Genomic DNA, 21,824 nt, shown 5'->3' on the forward strand with positions numbered 1-21,824 from the left:
ATGTAATGTACGTGAATTTATACATATCTGTAATGTTTCTAATACAGGTAATTTTTTACACATGCTAAATTATTAAACTTTATGCCTCTGTTTGTAGATACTGATATATGTATACAATTATACAATTACTTAATTTTTCTTGGCAGATAATAACATTAAACTCAATTACATAAGGTTTTTCTACCAAACTTTTAACGTGGGTATTGTCAATTTATACATCTTTGTACACTCACTAAACAAAGATGATGTGTTGTCAGACTCACCAGGTGACAATAATGCTATCGAAACTACTCTCAGAATAAAGTAAAGTGATATGTTCATACTTCTAATAATGTTGTAGTTACCTTGCTTATCCTTGTTAGAGCACCAAACTTCTAAGTCTGAGGACTAACTGGAATGTAAAAATTCAGACCTTCATGATTATTATTAACTTGGTGTGTACATGTACATTTTATGGGCCAGGGTATGGACTTTTCATTTATATACCATTATTGTAGAAGTTTTCTGCCAGCCACTTCATCAATACCTCTTGAATTTCAGCACTGTCTGCAAAAAGTCTTTCTGACGAAATATTTCTGTGAAAAGAACAAATGAAAAGTGCTTGATATGATTTCTGACCTGTGTGTTGCATGGAGAAACTTGAACTCCTAGCATATTGCAACAGTCCATGTGTGCCACCTCCATCATATGGATGTGAAAATTTGTGATCTAAGCAAATTCCCCATAACAACATTCCTTACCAGTCATTCTGAATAACCTGATCCACTTTCCTGTGCACAGAATACAACATTCCTGTAGCTGCCAAAAATTGCATCAAGATACAAATGATAGTACCACACCCATGGAAATATCACCTATATTATTCACATGATTAAAGGTACTGGCATATTGTTCTCTCAGATGAATAAAATGTAAACAGTGACACTTACATTTCTGGTGGTGTATGTTGATGAAAATTTGCAATGGACAAACCTTGTAAATTGTTTGTGTGGAAAAGTCAGCAGTTTCTTACATCAGCTTAGCTCTCAAAGATACTTCCTATCCAAACATTGAAAATAGTATATTATGGACTGATTTATCCCTTACTTAATTATGGGAACAAACTATGGGGCTGTGGAGCTGGTGCCCACTTAAAAAGAATACTGCTGTTACAGAAATATGCATTAAGGCTTATACATTTGATAGGTCACAGAGATTCATGCCATGAAGTGTTCATGAACCACAAATACCTTGCAATATATTCTTTATACATATTTAAATTAGTTGCATTTTTATGAGTCAACCTGTGGAAGTTATTAAGTGCAGTGATGTACACGATCACAATAACAGGACAAAATACTATTATTTCTCGATAAGAACAGCTTGAAAAATGACAGGTATAAGCCCATACATCATTGGTTTGATTTGGTTTAACAAACTAATAAACTCTCTAAGGACATGTACAGAGACTGGTTTTAACACAAAATTAAAAATTTTTTTGATAGAAAAATGTTTATATTCATTCAGTGAATTTTAAGACACCGACTGTAACATCAAACATTAGCATATGAACTGTAACATAATACATGTATAAAACAGATGTAAGATGCAACAGTTGCTGTATATAATATATTTTGTAAGTATAATTATTGTTGTACTATTATTTCTGACATTTGCAAAAGTCATCATTGTGATGACTCCATGCAAAGAAAATGTAAATAAATTAATACTTTTGGATTAAAAGAGGCCATTGAGCATTAAGTTGTTGACAGACACACACAAAAGAAAAAAAACTTACTAGCTTTCCGAGTTATCCTATGATGATGAGTTGCAAAGGATATCTCCAAAAGCTAGCAAGTTTCTTTCTTTTGTGTGTGCCTATTGACAGTTCAATGCTTCTGTTTATTGCTGAGTGGTCTTCATTAACTGAAAAGTATTTTTCCTACAACATAAAGAAATAAATATTTTGCAGCCCACCCTAATGATGTATAGTATATGCCTATACAGACATATTTGTTCCTACTGTTGTATTTTCAACTCACACTCATGCAAGCTACACACACACACACACACACACACACACACACACACACACACACACCAATAAATGTAGCAGTAGAAGATATGATCATGTAACAAAAGAACTAAAATACCCCATTTTGACCTCTTGCAATATTCCATAAATTTCTTGTCTATTTAGTTCATATACAGTATAAGACAAGTTTAATTATTTACAGTACCACATTAGATATCTTTAGAAACTGTACAAAAATGTGAAAATATCCTTTTAGTGTATAATGTTACATAATATCACGAAGCAGCACTATTACTCCAAGGAAAACTGTTGCTTATGACCCTCTTTTATAATGAACGTGCCTGCTTTTAAGGGCCACCTTTTATTTCATACACAAGTTAGTCATTTTTCTTTACTGTGGTCTGTGAATCATCATATTTTCAACTAATTTTATGTTGAAAAAAGAAATAAATACTTCTTTGAAAGCTTCTCATTATTTTTCAGGTAGAAATGTTGTCTTGGGGTTATGTGTTCAAACGAGCATTTACACTTGAGATGAACTTATGCCCAGAAATCTCACGTGTACCAACTGCAGTCAAGGAGAGTAAACTGAGGGACAATGACACAGATGGGGATATGGTTGAATTTTCAGCTGAGATAAAGATCGTTGGTCGTATTGTCTTGAATATATGGAGACTATTTAGGCACGAGGTATGTAATACCTTGTAACTCTCTTTAAAAGAGAGCATGAATAAGTCATATTACATTAGTGTCATTTGTGATTTCAGTTTGGACTGTATAACTTCACTATAAATAATAATATTTATTCATCCTGTGACCCTTTAGACAGTGATATTGATTGCATGGAAAGAGATGTACAGGGTGTTTGTTTTAACTTGAAACAAATAAATCCAAAAATACACATCATATAAAAAAATCCCAGATGAAAGCTAATATTTTCAAAGGGCACATATGTTTGTACTAAAACTGGCCACACCTAAGCCCCTCTCCCCCAAGGAGGTCAACTTTTTATTTTCAAATGGGAACCCCCATTTTTATTGCAGATTCAGATTCTATGCCAAAATATACCTAGCTAGGGTTTACCCAAAACATTTATCCATTCATGGTAGATGGCACTGTAATTGACAAAATTCAGTTTTTCCAATTATTGCAATTAAGAACAGATGTATTTGATTCTACATTACATTTGTGATAAAAATGTTATCTTCTTTGTTCTAAAGAGTTGGTTTTATGTTAAAAAATTAAATTTAGTTTTGCAAATTTGATTGTGCAATAAAACTTGTATGGTTTGACATTTAAGTGTCTTGTTAATAAAGTATTTTTAGTGTGATCGAGGACTGACTACATGGTTGTAATAGTTTTCTATTCCCATCGTGATGCTTGGTTCTAGTGATTCCCTTGCCTCTCACCCTGTCAGATAGTTAATATTTCTGCATAATATATTTTGTCCTTAACATAACCCCACAAGAAAAATTCTGGAGACGTAAGCTGCCAACATGAGTAACATAGAAGTAAATATCCTTGGAGTAGTGAAGCAACTTAAATCACTTAATAAAAGCAAGTCTTCTGGTCCAGACTGTATACCAGTTAGGTTCCTTTTGGAGTATGCTGATGCATTAGCTCCATACTTAACACTCACATATAACCTTTCGCTCGACGAAAGATCCGTACCCAAAGACTGGAAAGTTGACAGGTCACACCAGTATTCAGAAAAGGTAGTAGGAGTAATACATTAAATTACAGGTCCATATTGTTAATGTCAATACGCAGCAGGATTTTGGAACATACATCGTGTTCAAACGTTATGAATTGCCTTGAAGAAAACTGTCTATTGACACCAGTCAACATGGGTTTAGAAAACGTGAAACTCAACTAGCTCTTTTATTCACATGATGTGTTGAGTGCTATTGACAAGGGATTTCAGATCGATTTTGTATTTCTGGATTTCCGGAAGGCTTTTGACTCTGTACCGCACAAGTAGCTTGTAGTGAAATTGCGTGCTTATGGAATATCGTCTCAGTTATGGGACTGTATTGTTGATTTCCTGTCAAAAAGATCACAGTTCATAGTGATTGATGGAAAGTCAACTAGTAAAACAGAAGTAATTTCTGGCATTCCCCAAGGTAGTGTTATAGGCACTTTGCTGTTCTTTATCTATATAAACAATTTGGGAAATAATCTGAGCAGCCATCTTAGGTTGTTTGCAGATGACGCTGTCATTTATCGACTAATAAAGTCATCAGAAGATCAAAAGAAATTGTGAAACAATTTAGAAAAGATATCTGAATAGTGCAAAAATTGGCAGTTGACCCTAAATAACGAAAATGGTTCAAATGGCTCTGAGCACTATGGGACTTAACTTCTGACTTCATCAGTCCCCTAGAACTTAGAACTGCTTAAACCTAACTAACCTAAGGACATCACACACATCCATGCCCTAGGCAGGATTCGAACCTGCGACTGTAGCAGTCGCGCGGTTCCAGACTGTAGTGCTTAGAACCGCTCGGCCAAATAACGATAAGTGTCAAGTCATCCACATGAGTGCTAAACGGAATTTGTTGAACTTCAGTTACATGATAAATCATTCTAATCCAAAAGCTGTAAATTCAGCTAAATACCTAGGTACTACAATTACAAACAACTTAAATTGGAAGGAACACATAGAAAATGTTGTGGGGGAAGGCTAACCAAAGACTGCGTTTTATTGGCAGGACACTTAGAAAATGTAACAGATCTACTAAGGAGACTACCTACACTACACTTGTCCATCCTCTTTTTAGAATACTGCTGTGCGGTGTGTGATCCTTACCAGATAGGACTGACGGAGTACATCGAAAAAGTTCAAAGAAGGGCAGCACGTTATGTATTATCACAAAATATGGGTGAGAGTGTCACAGAAATGATATAGGATTTGGGCTGGAAATCATTAAAGGAAAAAAGTTTTTTGTTACGACGGAATCTTCTCACGAAATACCAATCACCAACTTTCTTCTCCCCACAAAATACCAATCACCAACTTTCTTCTCCAAATGCGAAAATATTTTGTTGACACTGACCTACATAGGGAGAAATGATCACCACGATAAAATGAGGGAAATCAGAGCTCGTACGGAAAGATATATGTGTTCATTCTTTCCGTGCACTAAACGAGATTGAAATAATAGAGAATTGTGAAGGTGGTTCGATGAACCCTCTGCCAGGCACATAAATGTGAGTTGCAGAGTATCTATACAGATGTAGATGTAAGGTAGGTGATCTGGCAGGTCACTTTAATGGAGCGCTTCTTCCAATCAAGCAACTATTGAAATTGTGATTTAATGCAGCTTCGGCTATTGCAGAGTTATGTATCAGACGTTCATCATATTGAAACAACATTCTCTGTCACACTACATGGAGGCATCTTCCAACAGAATTGGTATCTCTTCTTGCAATAACTTATAACATCTTTCTCCATTCGATGTGCCTTCCAAAACTTAGGGGCTGATTCTTTTGTCACCTATGGTACCACACCAAACATTAACAGCCCAAGGACACTAATGATCAACTTCATGGGTCCAGGTCAGGATTTCCACACTTCCCGCATCTTATGGCAATTAACTTTGCCATAGTTTGTAAAAGTTGACTCGTCTGTGAACATCACTCAACAAAAGAATTGTGGGTCTCATTGTAATTGCCTGAGTGCCCAATTACAACACCCCCATTTGATTCCAAAAAAAAATTCCCATGAAGTTCTTGACTCATGGAGATATGATAGTGAGGGCATTTGTGTTTTAGGATGGCCCAAACACTTGTGTGAGCAATCCCTGAATGGTGAGATATTTCTCAGGTACTCACATGTAGAGTATAAGCCACTGCAGCTAGTACTGCAATTTCATCATTGCTATTGCCCATAACAGTTGCTCTACAAGTTCTTTTATTAGGCTTCAAACTTCTGTAGGTATCAAATTGTTTTGCAACACAATAAATAGTTGTACAATATGTTGACCTATCAGCAAAATGTTCGGCATAAAGAGTAACAGCGGCATCCAAATTTCTTGCAGCCTCACCATAAATTAAAATTATTTTGATTTTCTCTTCTACAGATAAAACCTCTGTTATTTCTAATGTGCCAGTAAAGACTTCAGAGAGGAGTGGTGGGAAGTTGTTTGGTGTTCATGCTTATAGAGTCTCTAACGTCATTTTGGTGTCCACCGCATGCTAAGACACTGAACAATGGGGAATGGATGTAAGAGTTCACTCAGTATATGTTTATCTATGGCAAGTGCATGTGTCAGTGTTTTCCTTACAGTGGATGTGGACTGCATTCCGCTGGTAGTTGCATAGTGGCCAGTGCAGGTATTATGGTGGTTGGGTAGAAGAACACACTGAGATCAGCAACCCTGATGGTAGCGTTTGAAGGGACACACCAAAATCGAGCATCCCAGTGGTCTGGGTACTCTTCGAAATCAAATCTGAATCAAACTGGAAACTAAATTGTGTTAAAAGTAGTGTATTTGCCAAAGTTTAAATGTCTAACTATAAAAGTTTATTTGTACAATAAAATTTGCAAAACTTAATTAACAAATCATCAGCTGTTTAGAACAAAAAAAATTATGTTTTTATCACAAATGTAGTGTAAAATCAAATGCATCGGTTCTTAATTGCAGTAACTAGAAAAATTGAATTTTGTCAATCACAGCGCCATCTACCATGAATGGCTATATGTTTTGGTTAAACCCCAGGTATTTTTGGTATAGAATCCAAATCTACATTAATAATGGTGAGTTCCCTTTGAAAATAAAAAGTTGGGCTGGACATGTTGGGGGGAGGGGGGGGGGGGGGGGGAAGTTTTAGCACAAACAGATGTCCCCTTTACAAATATTAACTTTTCATATGGAATATTTTTTCATGTGATGCATATTTTTGGAGGTATTTAGTTGCTCCAAGTTAAAATAAACACCCTGTATAGTACGCAGAAGACACATATTAATTGTGTACAAAAAAATTAAAGAACTTATGTTCTACTGTACACTGACACAATTATTGCTTCTCTTTGCTGAGCTCACATCAAAAAGTGTCTCCATGAAAACCATTTGTACTTTTTATTTCATAATTGTGAACTTGGCTGTTTAATGCTGAAAATTACCTTTTTTTGTGTGCTGCCTATCATAGCCTGTTATCCGTATGTTATGATGTTCTACAGAAATGCAAGTTTTGCAAAATAACAATTTAAAGTAGAAAATGAGCAATGGAGATAATGAAAGAGATTACCAATAAAGAGTCATGCAGGAACATTTGTAAGGAAGTTAAAATTTTTACTCTTCCTAGAGATATATAAGAGTGCCCCTCCTAAGAGTTGGTAGTGTATTTTCTCTTGTGTTTCATCAAATATTTGCAATTTCATTTTTGTAATGTGTGGCTGGAGTCAACCCAGACACATATTGCTCATCATCTCTTTCAGGTGACACACAGTGTCAGCAGAAAGTGTCATTATATCCCATTGCAAACAAAATTATCTTTAAAATGGGATTTTACATGGCCATTCACTTGAGTGGCCTTGAATTAATGTAATGTGATATCCATTTTAGCCAAGAGTTTAGGATGAGTAAAACACGAAGAATAACCAATACTCCCACAGTGACTGGGCAGTGCTGTTGCGTTGTGGGCAGGGCAATACTGTCACTGCTTGAGTACTGGTTAATTGGTTACCTTATTATATGGTAGGAAAGTGTTACATATAATGTCTTGGTTTTCCTTTTTTTGTTTATCAGCTGCTTCATATTCCTCACGTGTGATACCCTGATGTTGTACCTCATGGTGCACATGATCTGACCAGTTTGCCTGCACACAGCAAGAGTTCTGATGCTTGTCTTTATGATTTCCAAACCCTACCTTGGCCAGCAAGGTCACCAAATTTCTCCCCAATTGAGAACATTTGGAGCATTATGGGCAGGGCCCTTCAGTCAGCTCAGGATTTTGCCAATCTAACATGTCAGTTGGACAGAATTTAGCATGACATCCCTCAGGAGGACATCCAACAACTCTATTAATCAATTCCAAGCTGACAACTGCTTGCATAAAGGCCAGAGGTGGACCAATATATTATTGACTTCCTCAATTTGTGAAGTTCTTTCTCTTGAATAAATCGACCTATTTTTTCTGAAATTTTAATCATTTGTTTGTCTGTACATTTACATCACATCTACCAATTTACATCCAATTTGAATGTGTGGTGCATCGCATCTCCCCACATCCCCCTACCCCCCACCCCCGTCCCCTGACCCAGGAGGTCTCATCTGAGATGTAGAAGAGCCTCTAATGCAAACTACTGAATGCACTGGATGCAAGTCGTAGTTCATGTTTACACAAATGACACTTGCTTTCTGGGTTCTGATGTTAACCTTGGTTCCTTTAGATATCTAGTTGAATTAGTGGAAACAGTTAGCCTCATATGCATAGTGGTAGCCTGGTTCACTATTTGTGGCATTATACTCAAAACTGATCACAGTCCTCTGGTTTGGAACCAAATGAAAGTCTTAAACCAAATTCTCAGGTGGTTCTGTGCCAATATCAGATGCAGATTTTTATTGATCTCCACAATCACGTGGAAAATAGAAGGTCTCACCCAATAGGTCAGTGTACACTACATTAAGGAAGCAGCTCTTCAGGTGGCAGAGTACATGTGTTTTGCCCATTGGATTGATTTCTTTCTTTCCTTCTTAGAGGAAATCCACCTTTGTTTTGATGATACCTTAGTTGGAGAAAGGAACATGTCAGGCATGTTAATCATAGAGGACAGCATTCATCTTTGCAAATCAGAAAGAGAAAATGTATATTTGCTACGACTTAACAGCAGAAGACTCCATAGTAAGTTGCAAGAATTAATGTCTCTTACTGAAGTTAATTATGACCTAGTAGTACCATGACCAGAAAGTTTCCTGAAACCTAAAGTGAATAGCAGTGATATCATAAATTCCAAGAGGAATGTACATTGCAAAGATAGGTACAATGCCAACAGTGCTGGCTTAATGTATATATATTATAACGTATCCTTGCAAGAAAAGGTTAGATACTGGTGTATTTTTAGCTATTAGTGACTCAGCACCTGTAATGAGGTTACAAATACTAATATAAATTAATCAGGTTGAAGGTAAGCATCAAAGGTGGGTCAGATGTGCTAATTGGATGTTTTTATAAACCATTTGCCTCAGGCACTGTAGTGACAGCACTTCAGAGAATACTTTGTGGAATATCATGGTTAAATTCCTCAATCATGTTCTTGTAATAGGAGAAGACTTCAGTTTGTCAGATATGGAATATGAAGTTCATGAGATTAAAGTTGATGTCTCAGAAACTGATTTATGTAATATCATTCTGAATGTGTAGTCTCAGAATTATGAGTAGTTAGTTAAATAAATGACTCATGTATTTAAATAAATCAGCTTAGGTCACCTAGTAACTAATATATATGAACTTTTTAAATCCGTTAATGCAGAGGAGGGACTCAATAATAAAAAGGATACAGCATCATTGATTACAGGTGTTAAAAGGAATGTTAAGAAAGATTAGAAAATATTTTTGTTTAGCAAGTTTAGCAGCAAACAGATAGCAGATTATCTGAGCAGTCAACTTCAAAAACTTATCTCTAGAGATGATAATGAACAATATGGTTCAGATGTGTATGAGATGAGCAAAGTTGTGAAGTATGAGAAAGACCCACTGTGGATCAATAGCCATGTTAGAAAGTTGATACAAAAGCAGAGAGAACTTCATCACTAATTTAAGGAAATTCAAAGTTTATTGACAAACAGAAGTTGAGCAACGCCAAATTGAACTCAAAGAGGGTAATACGAGAAGCAATCAGTGGATTTGAAAATAAAGTTTTGCTGACTGATCTGTTGAAACATGATTGGTCTTATGTAAAGTCAGTGAACAATTCAAGATCATCTGTTCATTTTCTCAGTGACCAGACTGTCACCATGGCCACCACAGTGCTAGGATTCCTGTAATTCTTCATACTCACAGATGAGGCTACTTTTACAAGGGGCAGTATCATCAACCTTCACAACATCCACGTGGGGCAATGGAGAATCCCCATGGTATGGTGGTGGCACACCATCAATGTGTGGGTGGTAATCATTGGTGACCATCTTGTGGGACCAGTCATCCTATCACAATGCCTCACAGGTGAGGCATATCTGCACTTCCTGCAGGTGACCCTGCCTCCCCTGCTGAAGATGTGCCTTTGGTGGTACAAAGGGTAACGTGGCTACCACAGGGAGGCCAGAAAGTCCTTTTACACATGCAATTATTTCATTGTAACTAACACAGTTATTTGTCCAAAATGTCCATATATGCAGCACCATTGTCCATTAGTTATTTGCTGGCCACTGGCCAGAATGCCACAGGCCTAAGTTCATTGTTATGTGGAGTTACACTGAACTCTTGGGGTCACCTGCAGGAAGTGCAGATATGCCTCACCTGTGAGGCATTGTGATAGGATGACTGGTCCCCACCGTGGTGGCCTGTGTGATAAACCAGTGACAAAGCGGAGGAGGCAAGTCTATATGTAATAAGTCCTGCACACATCGTAACTGATACAGATAGTGACAGCTGTCATGGTAAATGTTCCACATGGTCGTCTGGCTTACCCCTTCCCTGTGGGCCACCTGCCTGATGCATATACTGGTTTCATATTCTATTCTACAGTGTTCAACACCAGTTCCTCCAAGGCCTGTATATGTGCATGGTGTACCTGCCTTTTTTAGTTAGCCATCCCAAAAAAAGTTTGTATCACACAAACAACAAAACATTGTTGCAAACAGTATCTCATGCAATTGCTGTCGGTAGGAATACTGTTCCTGGTACAGACATGCTGCCACCCGTCCATTGTCATTTGACTGTTCTTATGTAAAGACCATGTCGGTCTGTTCTTAGTTAGTATACTGGGTCATTGTGTCTCAGCATTGCAGTGAAATGGATGGCCCCTTCTACTAATGTGTGAGTGGACTGCCATCATAGACAACATTATTGCCCTCTTGAGTGTGAAGCTAAAACACAAGTGCAGACAGAACATTTTGGCTTGCCTGGTGTGTTCTCACGTGTGCTTTGAATCACTGGACACGTCAGAGATCTTTTATCTCCATTTTCAAGTTAGTGGCCATATGTCTGTATGGCCTGTTTTGCTCTGTATCCCCCTTGGAATCATTTCTTGCAGTTTCTCCCCATTTAACAACCTCCCCCATCATAAATGATCCAGTAGATAATATCAAAAGTTTCATGATGATTTTCACGGCCAATATTGTTTCACGTGGAAAGTTTTGTGTGCCATAAGACTGCAACAAAATGCAGGAAGACAAGATCTGCAGAGGATCGACAGTTGTTGCAGGGACTGGCAGTTGACCCTGAACATAAATAAATATAGTGTACTGCACATAAATATGTTGAAATGGCCATAATTGTTTATTTACACCATGAACAATAAGTTATTGACAACAGTAGCATTTATAAAATATCTAGGATCAACCTAAACTGGAATAACACCATAATACTAGTTGAAGGAAAGGCAGGTGCCAGGCTGAGATTCATTGGAAGAATCTTAAGAAATTGTAGTTCATCCACATATGAAATGGCTTCCAAAATACATATTTTATCAATTCTTGGATACTTTTCAGTAATTTGGTTCCCTTACAGCATACTATTATGCTTTGAACACAAGTGATTTCTCTTTATTATTATTATTATTATTATTATTATTATTATTATTATTATTATTAAATACCAGTGCCTTTCATGTGAAACCACCAATGCTATTGCAAGTGAGAGACATCTAGTGGTACAGTGAGGTACTTCTATAAATGTAATGTATTGTACCAGTCACTTCCAGTGTTTAAAGCAACATTCGGTGGAGAGATTGTACTACGTGACTGTAGTAAATTGTGACCTTTTTTTTCTTTTTTAACATAGTGATCATGTTGAGGAGATCATTGACAGTGAAAGCGGATTTATCTTAAGTTATGGTAACATAAATTTGAGTTTATGCTGCTGCTGTTATGAGTGGTTCCAAAATGAAACCACTGGAGCAGTATGTACTTTTGTTAGGGTCATTTTTGCTTGTTATTTATAAATATCAGCTCGTGGTCTTGCGGTAGCATTCTTGTTTCCCGTGCATGGGGTCGCGGGTTCGATTCCCGTTGGGGTCAGGATTTCCTCTGCCTTGTGATGACTGGGTGTTGTTGTGTTGTCTTCATCATAATCATTCATCCCCATTACAGTCGGAGGACTAGGACCTTGCCTAGTACAGCGGTGTGGTTTTCCCGATCGTCCCCTACTCTCCTCGGAGTATGGGACCTCATCATCATCAATTTGTTTTAGCCATTATGAGTTCATGGAAGTTTCGAGATGTGTGATAATGTCGAAGAAAAATGCGGAATTGCTTTCAAATATGTGTCACAAAAAAGGTTGGTGGTTGTAAACTGTAAGTCCCATGGGCTCCAAAGTTAAACCACAATTTTAAAACAATTGATTTTTTACTTTTTGTCAATTTCTTCTTGTATTTGTTACTTACTATGATGATAAAGGTCAATATTGTGAAAACTTTTAAAATTACTTTTTTATGTTGGTGTGAGCCGAAGGTTAATAGAGGAGATAGAGAGGAAGAGGAAGAAGAAAAAGAAAAGAGAAAAAAAAGGAGCTAAGAGTTTCATCATGGGTTCACTTAATAACTGTGAGAGGCTCATCAAACTCCAGTCACAGATTCTACAATAGAGGTGTTGTGAACCACAAAGAGGATAAAATTCTGATCCTTTTCCAAGAAAAATCAGGCAATATGTTACTCCATCCCACATACTTCTCATAAAATGACCACTATGAGAAAACAAATTACAGCTCATTCAGAGGCCTACCAACAGTCACTCTTCCCACCCATGCATGGTTTGTGAATCGAATAGTAAATTTGGGAAGGGGTTAAGGAAATTATAGTGGTAGCAGAACTGTCTCTTAGACACTATAAGATGGCACAGTTTATAGATGTAGGTTTGTGATTCCTTTGAAGAATGGTCCCCTATCTTCTGCCTGTCTATACAGCTTTTCATCTTCCCGATTTCTTGATAGCTGCCTATTCCGTGTTATTTTGAGATCATAATATCTTTCTACTATCTATCTGCTGTACTGTTCAGACTTATGGTATAATTGCCAGCCGGTTGTATTTTTTACTGTTCTGCACATGGCCAAGGTACACTGTTTCCTCAACTCTCTAGAATTTTAATAGATGTTTTTGGTAAGACTACTTTTGAAGGCTGCATATATTGAATGTTTCTGTAATATTTATGTTTATCATTAATGTTAACAGCAGAACCAAATCTTGTAAATTTTATCTATAATTTTTAATACATAGTATTATGTAACCACTTTGGTTGACTGTGTTTGATATAATAAGAAAACCATTTTTGAAGTGTATATTATAATTTGGGAAGTTTTCTTTTTCACTTTGTTGACATGTTACTGCTTTTCTTCACTGTCAGCCATTAGTGAAAGTTGTGATATAGTGGCAAATTTGCTGTCTGGGAGTCTTTAGCTTATCCCACTACTTGGAGGCGACTTCAGAAGTTCCTGATTAGAAGTACAAAAATTTAAGCTCTCACCTTCAGATAGATCATATGCTGAAAAAATTTAATTATATATATTTTATTCTATGATTTGAATTCTATTATCTAAATATATTAGCCTTTTATAACTGTTATGTTTTTGTGCTTTCTTTCTACTCACAGTACTAGTATTTTAACACTGAGTGACATGACAGCAATAAGTAATATAAGTCTGAATGACAGGAAAAGTTTACTGTTAAATAGTTCTTACTTTTTTGTGATATATGTGGAACTCATTTTACTGTTGTTTTTAAATGTGCCTGATGCCTTCATTGTATTTGTACCTCATTTGAGTAATCTACTTATTCTCCACATTGATTTATTGATTCCAAAAATATTCTTCTGCATTTCATCAGGTTTCTGTGATGAGCTACTCGTTTGAAAACATGATGTACCATATTTTGCACCAGAGAATCCCGTACCACTCATTTAAGGATCTGACACTATGGTGGAATCACAGGACACACATTTACCGGCAAGTTATCATTTCCTTTGTACATTTAATTATATGTGCAATTGATCATACATATATATATTGAATGTATAGTTTCTTCATTATTATCACCAAAATATAGGCAATCTCTTGGAAAGTGCACATCTGTGAATTAAAAATATTCTGCTGTGTAACATTCAGTAGTGTGTTTCTACATTTCGTGCATTGTAACATGTTCAGATACTTTTTGGCATATTGTCCACACGGTAATTGAGACATTACTGCTCAAGCCTGTCCCATTCTTCGATGGCACCTCTCTTGACGTTATCTAGTTTTTGAGTGAGATTCTGTGACAAGCACCAGACTTACAAATGTTCAATGAGATTCATGTGTGCAGATACTGCCAGCCATTCTGTTTTGTTAATTCCTGCTTCCTGGAAGAAGCTACCCCGGACATATGGACACAATGTGCTTTTGCATTATCATCTTGAAAGACAAACCCATCAGTGAAATGTTGTTGTGCTGGAGAATAGGTTGAGAGCTCCTATCCCAATACTGCACACCTTTCAGTTGCCCGCAGCAGCAATTAGGATGTCTGACATCCGTATATGATACCTGCCCAAACATAACTGACTCATATTCATTCTGAACCTGTTGGACTGCCTGCCTGAGATGTGCCTCAGTACCTGTCTGCCCCAGACTCTTCTACAATGATTGTCAGCCGTCGAACCCTGCACCCGTCAGTGAGTAGAACTCAATGGCACGAACGCGATTCCATTCCACATGTTCCTTTGCCCAGTTTGTTCACAGACCACCATGCTTCTACTGTTATTTGTAATGGATGAGTGGCGGCCAAATTAATCTTGTAGAATGGACATGTACTGTCTTGGTCAGCCCTCCTAGTTGCCTCCAAAAAGGAAACACATGGTTATGTTGCACTCTCCTAGGTACTTGTGAGTCATAATCTGTAGTTAGTGGACATCAGCTGCTGCTTTTGACCACAGACAACCATTTCGAGGCAGATCTTTGACATTTTCTACCTTACAATAGTGGTCGATTATTCAAATGATGCTTTGGTGTAGACCAATTTGAGAGCCTACTTCACATTATGGCAACCGTTCTTGCCGTAAAGTAACAGTGTGCACACACTCTAAGCTTGAATGCTTGATAACAGACTGAACAGTGTGCGCGTACCACATTGTACCATTCACAGACGAAGACACATTGGCACTTCTGAATTACACTGAAAAATAGTGTTTACTTTTACATCCATAACACAGGTGGCTGGAGACAGTGGTTTCATATGGTCAAAAGGGTATTGAGAAAATAGTTTCTGATCAAATCAACTACTGCATGGAAAATTGTGAGGATGGTGCAAAACTTTGTTTGAGCAGTATAGTTGACAGCCACAGGTGTATACTGTTTCATGCAGAGCAGTAATCGAATCTCTGGTCCAGAAGAGCTCTCTTAGCTGAGGAGGGCTCTGCAGATTGCAATGATAATGTATTATTTACATAATTTGAGACTCCAACACAGCAAATAGTGAGAAGACCTGGTGCCAATCTACAATTTCCAAAACACATCTCTTTTTAGTGAGCACATATCTCTTTTTCCCAGAGATAAAGTCGCAGGCCAGTGAAATGTTCCCCTCCATTCTTCTTGTGATGTGAAATTCATAGTGAACATTTACTCCTCAGTGTGTCTGTCCTCTAACCACATCCATGATATTCGACATGCCACACGTGCCTCCTCCTTCATGCCAAGTAGTGAGGACCTCAGGGAGCCCAATTTTTGTTGACTATGCATGATTTTGGTGAAATTGGTGTTCCTAAACTACAGACTAAGGAGTACAACCAGTTCTGTGGTGGAATTTCATGAGTCATAAGCAGTGAGGAACTTTGCCTAACCTCCTGAATCATGAGGTTAATATAACTTCTATACAAAAAAACTCAACTTCGAGGTGTGCTACATGCCAAGAACATTGATGGTTGTTTGGGCAATACAGTTATTATTGGACTATCTCTGGGGCACTTACGATATACCAGTTGTATAAGGCTTACCCAAGCAAGGGGAGCATTGTCTGGGTGGACAATTACCTCTCTAACTGCTCCTGGGGTACCAGTGGATCGCACAGCAACTTCAGATGCTGGCCGGGTGGGCATTATTAAAACCCAAACAACAAAGACAGCACATGTGACTAGTCTGCCTGAGAAATCTGTACTGCCAGTAGCAGACCAAGTCCTGTAGTAAATAACATATAGCTTGTCAAATGTGTGGAAGATACTTTTTAGAAATTTTCACCTTACTTCATTCATAAAGCATTGGAAAGATTTAGAGGGAAACTTAAACCATCAAGAGGCTGCATAATGCCACACTCCTGGCCGAAACATTGCACTCTACTGTAGTAAACAAGCTGTTACAAGCCAAATCACCTGGATAGTATACCATAAACAGTGAACTGCACACTGGTCTAAATTATAATAAAGCTTTTGTAAGCTGCAAAGGTGTCATTAATTGGTCACCGAATCTGTTGTCGAGAAGTGTACGAACACTTCGACTGAAATGTGCAGGAGCTCCATGGTGCATGAACCACATGTTGTGTCATACTTGTAAAGGCACATGTTCTAGCAGCACAGGTAGAGTATCCCGTATGAAATCATGATAATGTGCTCCATTGAGCGTAGGTGGACGAAACTAAAATGAGCTCTAACATGGAAATTAAGCACACATGTCCATGTAACATCTTTTCTTTATTTGTATGTGAGGAATGTTTCCTGAAAGTTTGGCCGTACCTTTTTGTAACACCTTGTATAGCAGTAGGCTTCATTCACTTTAAAGGTAAGCCCAGTGTACATATCAGAAATACCATGGTGTATAAAGAAGATACAATGTATGAAAGAAGTGGCACAGCTGACCACATATCAGGTGCTCAGTGCACTGTTCTACAAGTGTGTGTTAATTACTCGTGAAACTACCCAATTCAAAAACAGAGAGAAGTCACACACCTAAGCAATGAAGACAAGTGTTAGCATCCGGAGACTGACACCTGATCAGAGCATAACAACCTGGACCTGCAAAGACAGCTGCTAAGCTGAGCCACTGGCCAAAAAGTCTTACCAGTCTCCCCAAAACCTAAACATGGTCAAAGAACAACAGTCCAAAAGATCTGCTACAGAACAGTTCAATTGTGCAATCCTGGTCATATCTGATGGTTCAGATAATGATTGTTTATTTAGTAGAATGAACAGTGTGTCTAAGTCTACAGCCTAAGTGCAGCATGGCCGGGTGTGGACATAAAACTCTTTGATGTTAGAACATAAGCCAACACTGTAGTGTCCTGAGTAGCTGTTCTTTGTTCATCAGTGTGTAGTAGCATTCTCCAGAGATCAGGCAAACAATGGTGAAAGAAGGTGAAACTTCCTGACAGATTAAAACTGTGTGCCAGACTGAGACTCAAACTCTGGACCCTTTGCTTTCACAGACAAGTGCTCTGCTGACTGACCTACCCAAGCACAACTAACAACCTGTCCTCACAGATTTACTTCCACTAGTACGTCATCTCCTACCTTCCAAACTTCACAGCAGCTCTCCTGTGAATCTCGCAAGACTAGCACTCCTGGAAGAAAGGATATTGTGGACACAGCCACACACAGTTTCATCACCTCCAGGCTGTGACTAAGCCACGTCTCTGCAATATCCTTTCTTGCAGGAGTGCTAAGTTAGCAGAGCACTTGGCTGCGAAAGGTAAAGGTACTGAATTCAAGTCTCAGTCTGGCCCACAGTTTTAATCTGCCAGGAAGTTGCATATCAGCACACACTCTGCTGCAGAATGAAAAAATTTCTTTCTGGATGAAAGAAGGTATTTCAGTCAAAGCCTGTCTTGTGCTCGAAAAGAAAAGAAGGAAAAAAAAAAAAAAAAAGAGAGAGAGAGAGAGAGAGAGAGAGAGAGAGAGAGAGAGAACTAAATGCGCATTTGGAATTTTGTGTGCTAAATGGCACACATTAGGAAAACCTTTAGAGACAAATCTGCAAAATGTATACAAAATTGTAAAAGGCTTTCGTGAGCCAGAAAAGAGGCATGATTAGTACGCTCGTAACGAGAGCAGGATGAATATGTGGGCCGCAACACCTCAAACGAGAAATGCAACACCTGGAAACTGTCCTGAGGAGCAATGGGTACTCCACAAATTATATTAAAAGTGTAACAGAGCCAAACACTCGCCGAAGTAAGGAACCAGAAAAAGAAATGTCGGGTACGGACTTTCTGCCATACATTCCTAGAGTGACGGACAGAATCGGCCGTGGTGTTGTCGTTGTGGTCTTCAGTCCTGAGACTGGTTTGATGCATCTCTCCATGCTACTCTATCCTGTGCAAGCTTCTTCATCTCCCAGTATCTACTGCAACCTACATCCTTCTGAATCTGCTTAGTGTATTCATCTCTTGGCCTCCCTCTACGATTTTTACCCTCCACACTGCCCTCCAATGCTAAATTTGTGATCCCTTGATGCCTCAAAACATGTCCTACCAACCGATCCCTTCTTCTAGTCAAGTTGTGCCACAAACTTCTCTTCTCCCCAATCCTATTCAATACCTCCTCATTAGTTACGTGATCTACCCACCTTATCTTCAGCATTCTTCTGTAGCACCATATTTCGAAAGCTTCTATTCTCTTCTTGTCCAAACTAGTTATCGTCCATGTTTCACTTCCATACATGGCTACACTCCATACAAATACTTTCAGAAACGACTTCCTGACACTTAAATCTATACTCGATGTTAACAAATTCCTCTTCTTGAGAAATGCTTTCCTTGCCATTGCCAGTCTGCATTTTATATCCTCTCTACTTCGACCATCATTGGTTATTTTACTCCCTAAATAGCAAAACTCCTTTACTACTTTAAGTGTCTCATTTCCTAATCTAATTCCCTCAGCATCACCCGACTTAATTTGACTACATTCCATTATCCTTGTTTTGCTTTTGTTGATGTTCATCTTATATCCTCCTTTCCAGACACTGTCCATTCCATTCAACTGCTCTTCCAAGTCCTTTCCTGTCTCTGACAGAATTACAATGTCATCGGCGAACCTCAAAGTTTTTACTTCTTCTCCATGAATTTTAATGCCTACTCTGAATTTTTCTTTTGTTTCCTTTACTGCTTGCTCAGTATACAGATTGAATAACATCGGGGAGAGGCTACAACCCTGTCTTACTCCTTTCCCAACCACTGCTTCTCTTTCGGCCGTATGTTGCGCAAACATGGCGTAAAGACGATTTTCAAACCGACAAGGAAGATCAAAGAGTGTCTTAGATCGGCGAAGGAGAAAAGAGACCCACTTGCAATGTCGGGAATATACCGTATACCATGCACAGGCGGAAAAGTTTATGTCGGAATGAGTGGACGATCCATTAACACCAGGGTCAAAGAGCATAAGCGACATTGCAGGTTGGGGCAGGTGGAGATATCGGCCGTGGCAGAGCACGCACTGAATGAGACCGACCACGTAATAAAATTCGCCGACACGGAAGTTCTGTCTGTAGGGAAGCACTATCACACGCGCTTGTTCAGAGAAGCTGTAGAAATACAAAAACATGCGAACAGTTTGAACAAGAAAGAGGAAAGCCTTAAGGTAAACGGATCCTGGCTTCCCGTACTGCAGTGAACGACCGTCGCAGGTAGCAAGAGGAGCACCGCACCGGAAATAACCACGGAGAAGCCCTCGGACGTTGGCACGCCAGGTACATATAGTCTGCGGCCGCGAGCTCGGCTCCAGTTCACCATCGGCAATGGAGGGTGAAGCTTTGACAATGCCAGCCACTCGTGCTGGCAAACCGTCAGAAAAATCATTAGATGAACGTCAGCCGAAGAACCCGAGACAGAAGCCAATAGGCAGTTTGCAAAATGTATGTCGTATAATCAAAACAGTATGTCTTTTACATTACATGATTAGCTGATGTGATGGAAATAGTGACCCACATTACTGTATGATTGAAAACAGCACAGAAACTGTAAGGCAATAAATGTGTGAGACATGTTTCTGAATTACTTGTGTCAGAATTGGATGACATAATAATAATGTTTACTTACAATCAGTATTAAATTTCATTACTATTTAACTCCATATCCTCCTTCCGGTTGACCTATTTCTATACAGAGAATGACTAGGTTGCCCAAAGTGTTGGCCTTTCTTGTACCATTGTTATAATTTCTTCAAAGGACATAGCTCACTGCTCGCTGCACGCTCGAGGAACACAAACTGGATTGTGGTGTGTGAGCATGCTCCACTGGACATTGTTATTGATGATTGCACACTCCTTCCAAAACACTTGGTGCCAGGACACTTGTGTGTTCTCAAACAAGTTTGTGTTACACACTGCATAGGAAACACCATTCAATGCTGTCCACCCTGCTTCACTCAGACCACAGTTTAAGATAACCAACAAATCCCTCAAGTAGCCTCCACCTCTCTTCTTGAACTTCTTGAACCCTCCACAAACACCTCACTTCAGAAGAATGAAAGGAGGAAAGAAAGAGAAAGACGTTGCCAGTAAGGTGGCTTTCATACAACTGTGGAACATTAGTAGGTTCACACATGTGGAACAACTACAACTTCTAACACAGGGAAGATCGGTGTGCATATGTCTGAAGTAAAACAATTTTAAATGTTGTGATGCTCCTGTGCTATTTGGTTACAGACCCCACAAGAAGAACAATCGTAGCTGGGATAGAGACTGAGGAGTAGTGCCAGTTTTTGTAAACTCTGTCAACCACTCTTTGCCTCTACCCCTCACCACCGGTTTACAAGCAGTCGTTGTGTCAGTGTGTGTTTATCACAAGTTGAGAAAATGTTTCCTCTTCCTACCCCTACATAAAGTTTTAGACCAAGAGCTTCTCACAACTCGCGCAGTTCTCCAAACCATTCTTCCTGTGTGAGGATTTTAATGCACTTGGTGTGCAGTTGTGTTCAGTGATTACCTGCCACAGGGGTAGTGTGAGTTAGAGCCTCATAGTATCTCTCCGTACATGGATGTTGAACAGGGGACAGATCACACTTTTCAGCACTGCAACAGGTTTACTTGCTCCTGTCAATCTCCCAGTATTCTGTCCAGCACTCACACACTGCTCAGTGTGAAGTGTTCAATGATTTCCACTCTATAGTGGCACTTCTCAATTTGGATACACCTGCCAGGAAGAGCAGTGCCTGAAACAAAGCCGTGACAACTGATGCTGAGTGAGGCAAACTGGATGCTGCACATCCAATTTGCTGTGACTGGACAGCATCACAGCACTAAGGAGAGGGTAAATCGTAGTAGCAACGTGATCCACCATACCATAGTCTTCAGGCCAGCTACAAAGACCTCCTTTCTCCAGTAAAGTGAGGGCAAAATGTCATTGAACTATTTGAGATGGCAAGGAGATATTGAGGTAACAGTTCCTGAACGTCATAAATGGACGTACTAAAAATACAGTTGGATTGGAGTCCATCAGGACAATTTCTGGACAAGGAACATGATGTTCAGTTGTTGCTGGAATGCAAAATGGGATTTTCCAGGCATATTGCAGAGAGTGACAGAACATTTTGCTAGAGTAACTGCCATCACCAGTCAGGATTTAGCTTTCTAGAACCACAGAATATTTGCTGAGACGGGTGGTTTGTTCTTCAGTTCCACCAGTGATGAAGCATATAACTGCCCCTTCTCCATGTGGGAGCTGGTTTAAATATGTCTGTTACTTGGAACACCTCATCTGGTC

The 21,824-nt window shown here is 38.8% G+C and overlaps 1 protein-coding gene across 1 annotated transcript in view; it reads left to right on the top strand.

The window, feature by feature from the left end:
* The window catches only part of LOC126184527 (DNA polymerase zeta catalytic subunit), a 227,703-nt gene that overhangs the window by 143,862 nt on the left and 62,017 nt on the right, over positions 1-21,824 (top strand). The window contains exons 17-18 of the mRNA XM_049926929.1: positions 2,498-2,704; positions 13,995-14,113. Coding sequence (XP_049782886.1) covers positions 2,498-2,704; positions 13,995-14,113 — 326 coding nt within the window. The remainder of the gene's footprint in view (positions 1-2,497; positions 2,705-13,994; positions 14,114-21,824) is intronic.

This window comes from Schistocerca cancellata, chromosome 4 (genome assembly GCF_023864275.1).
Source record: "Schistocerca cancellata isolate TAMUIC-IGC-003103 chromosome 4, iqSchCanc2.1, whole genome shotgun sequence".
NCBI lineage: Eukaryota > Metazoa > Arthropoda > Insecta > Orthoptera > Acrididae > Schistocerca > Schistocerca cancellata.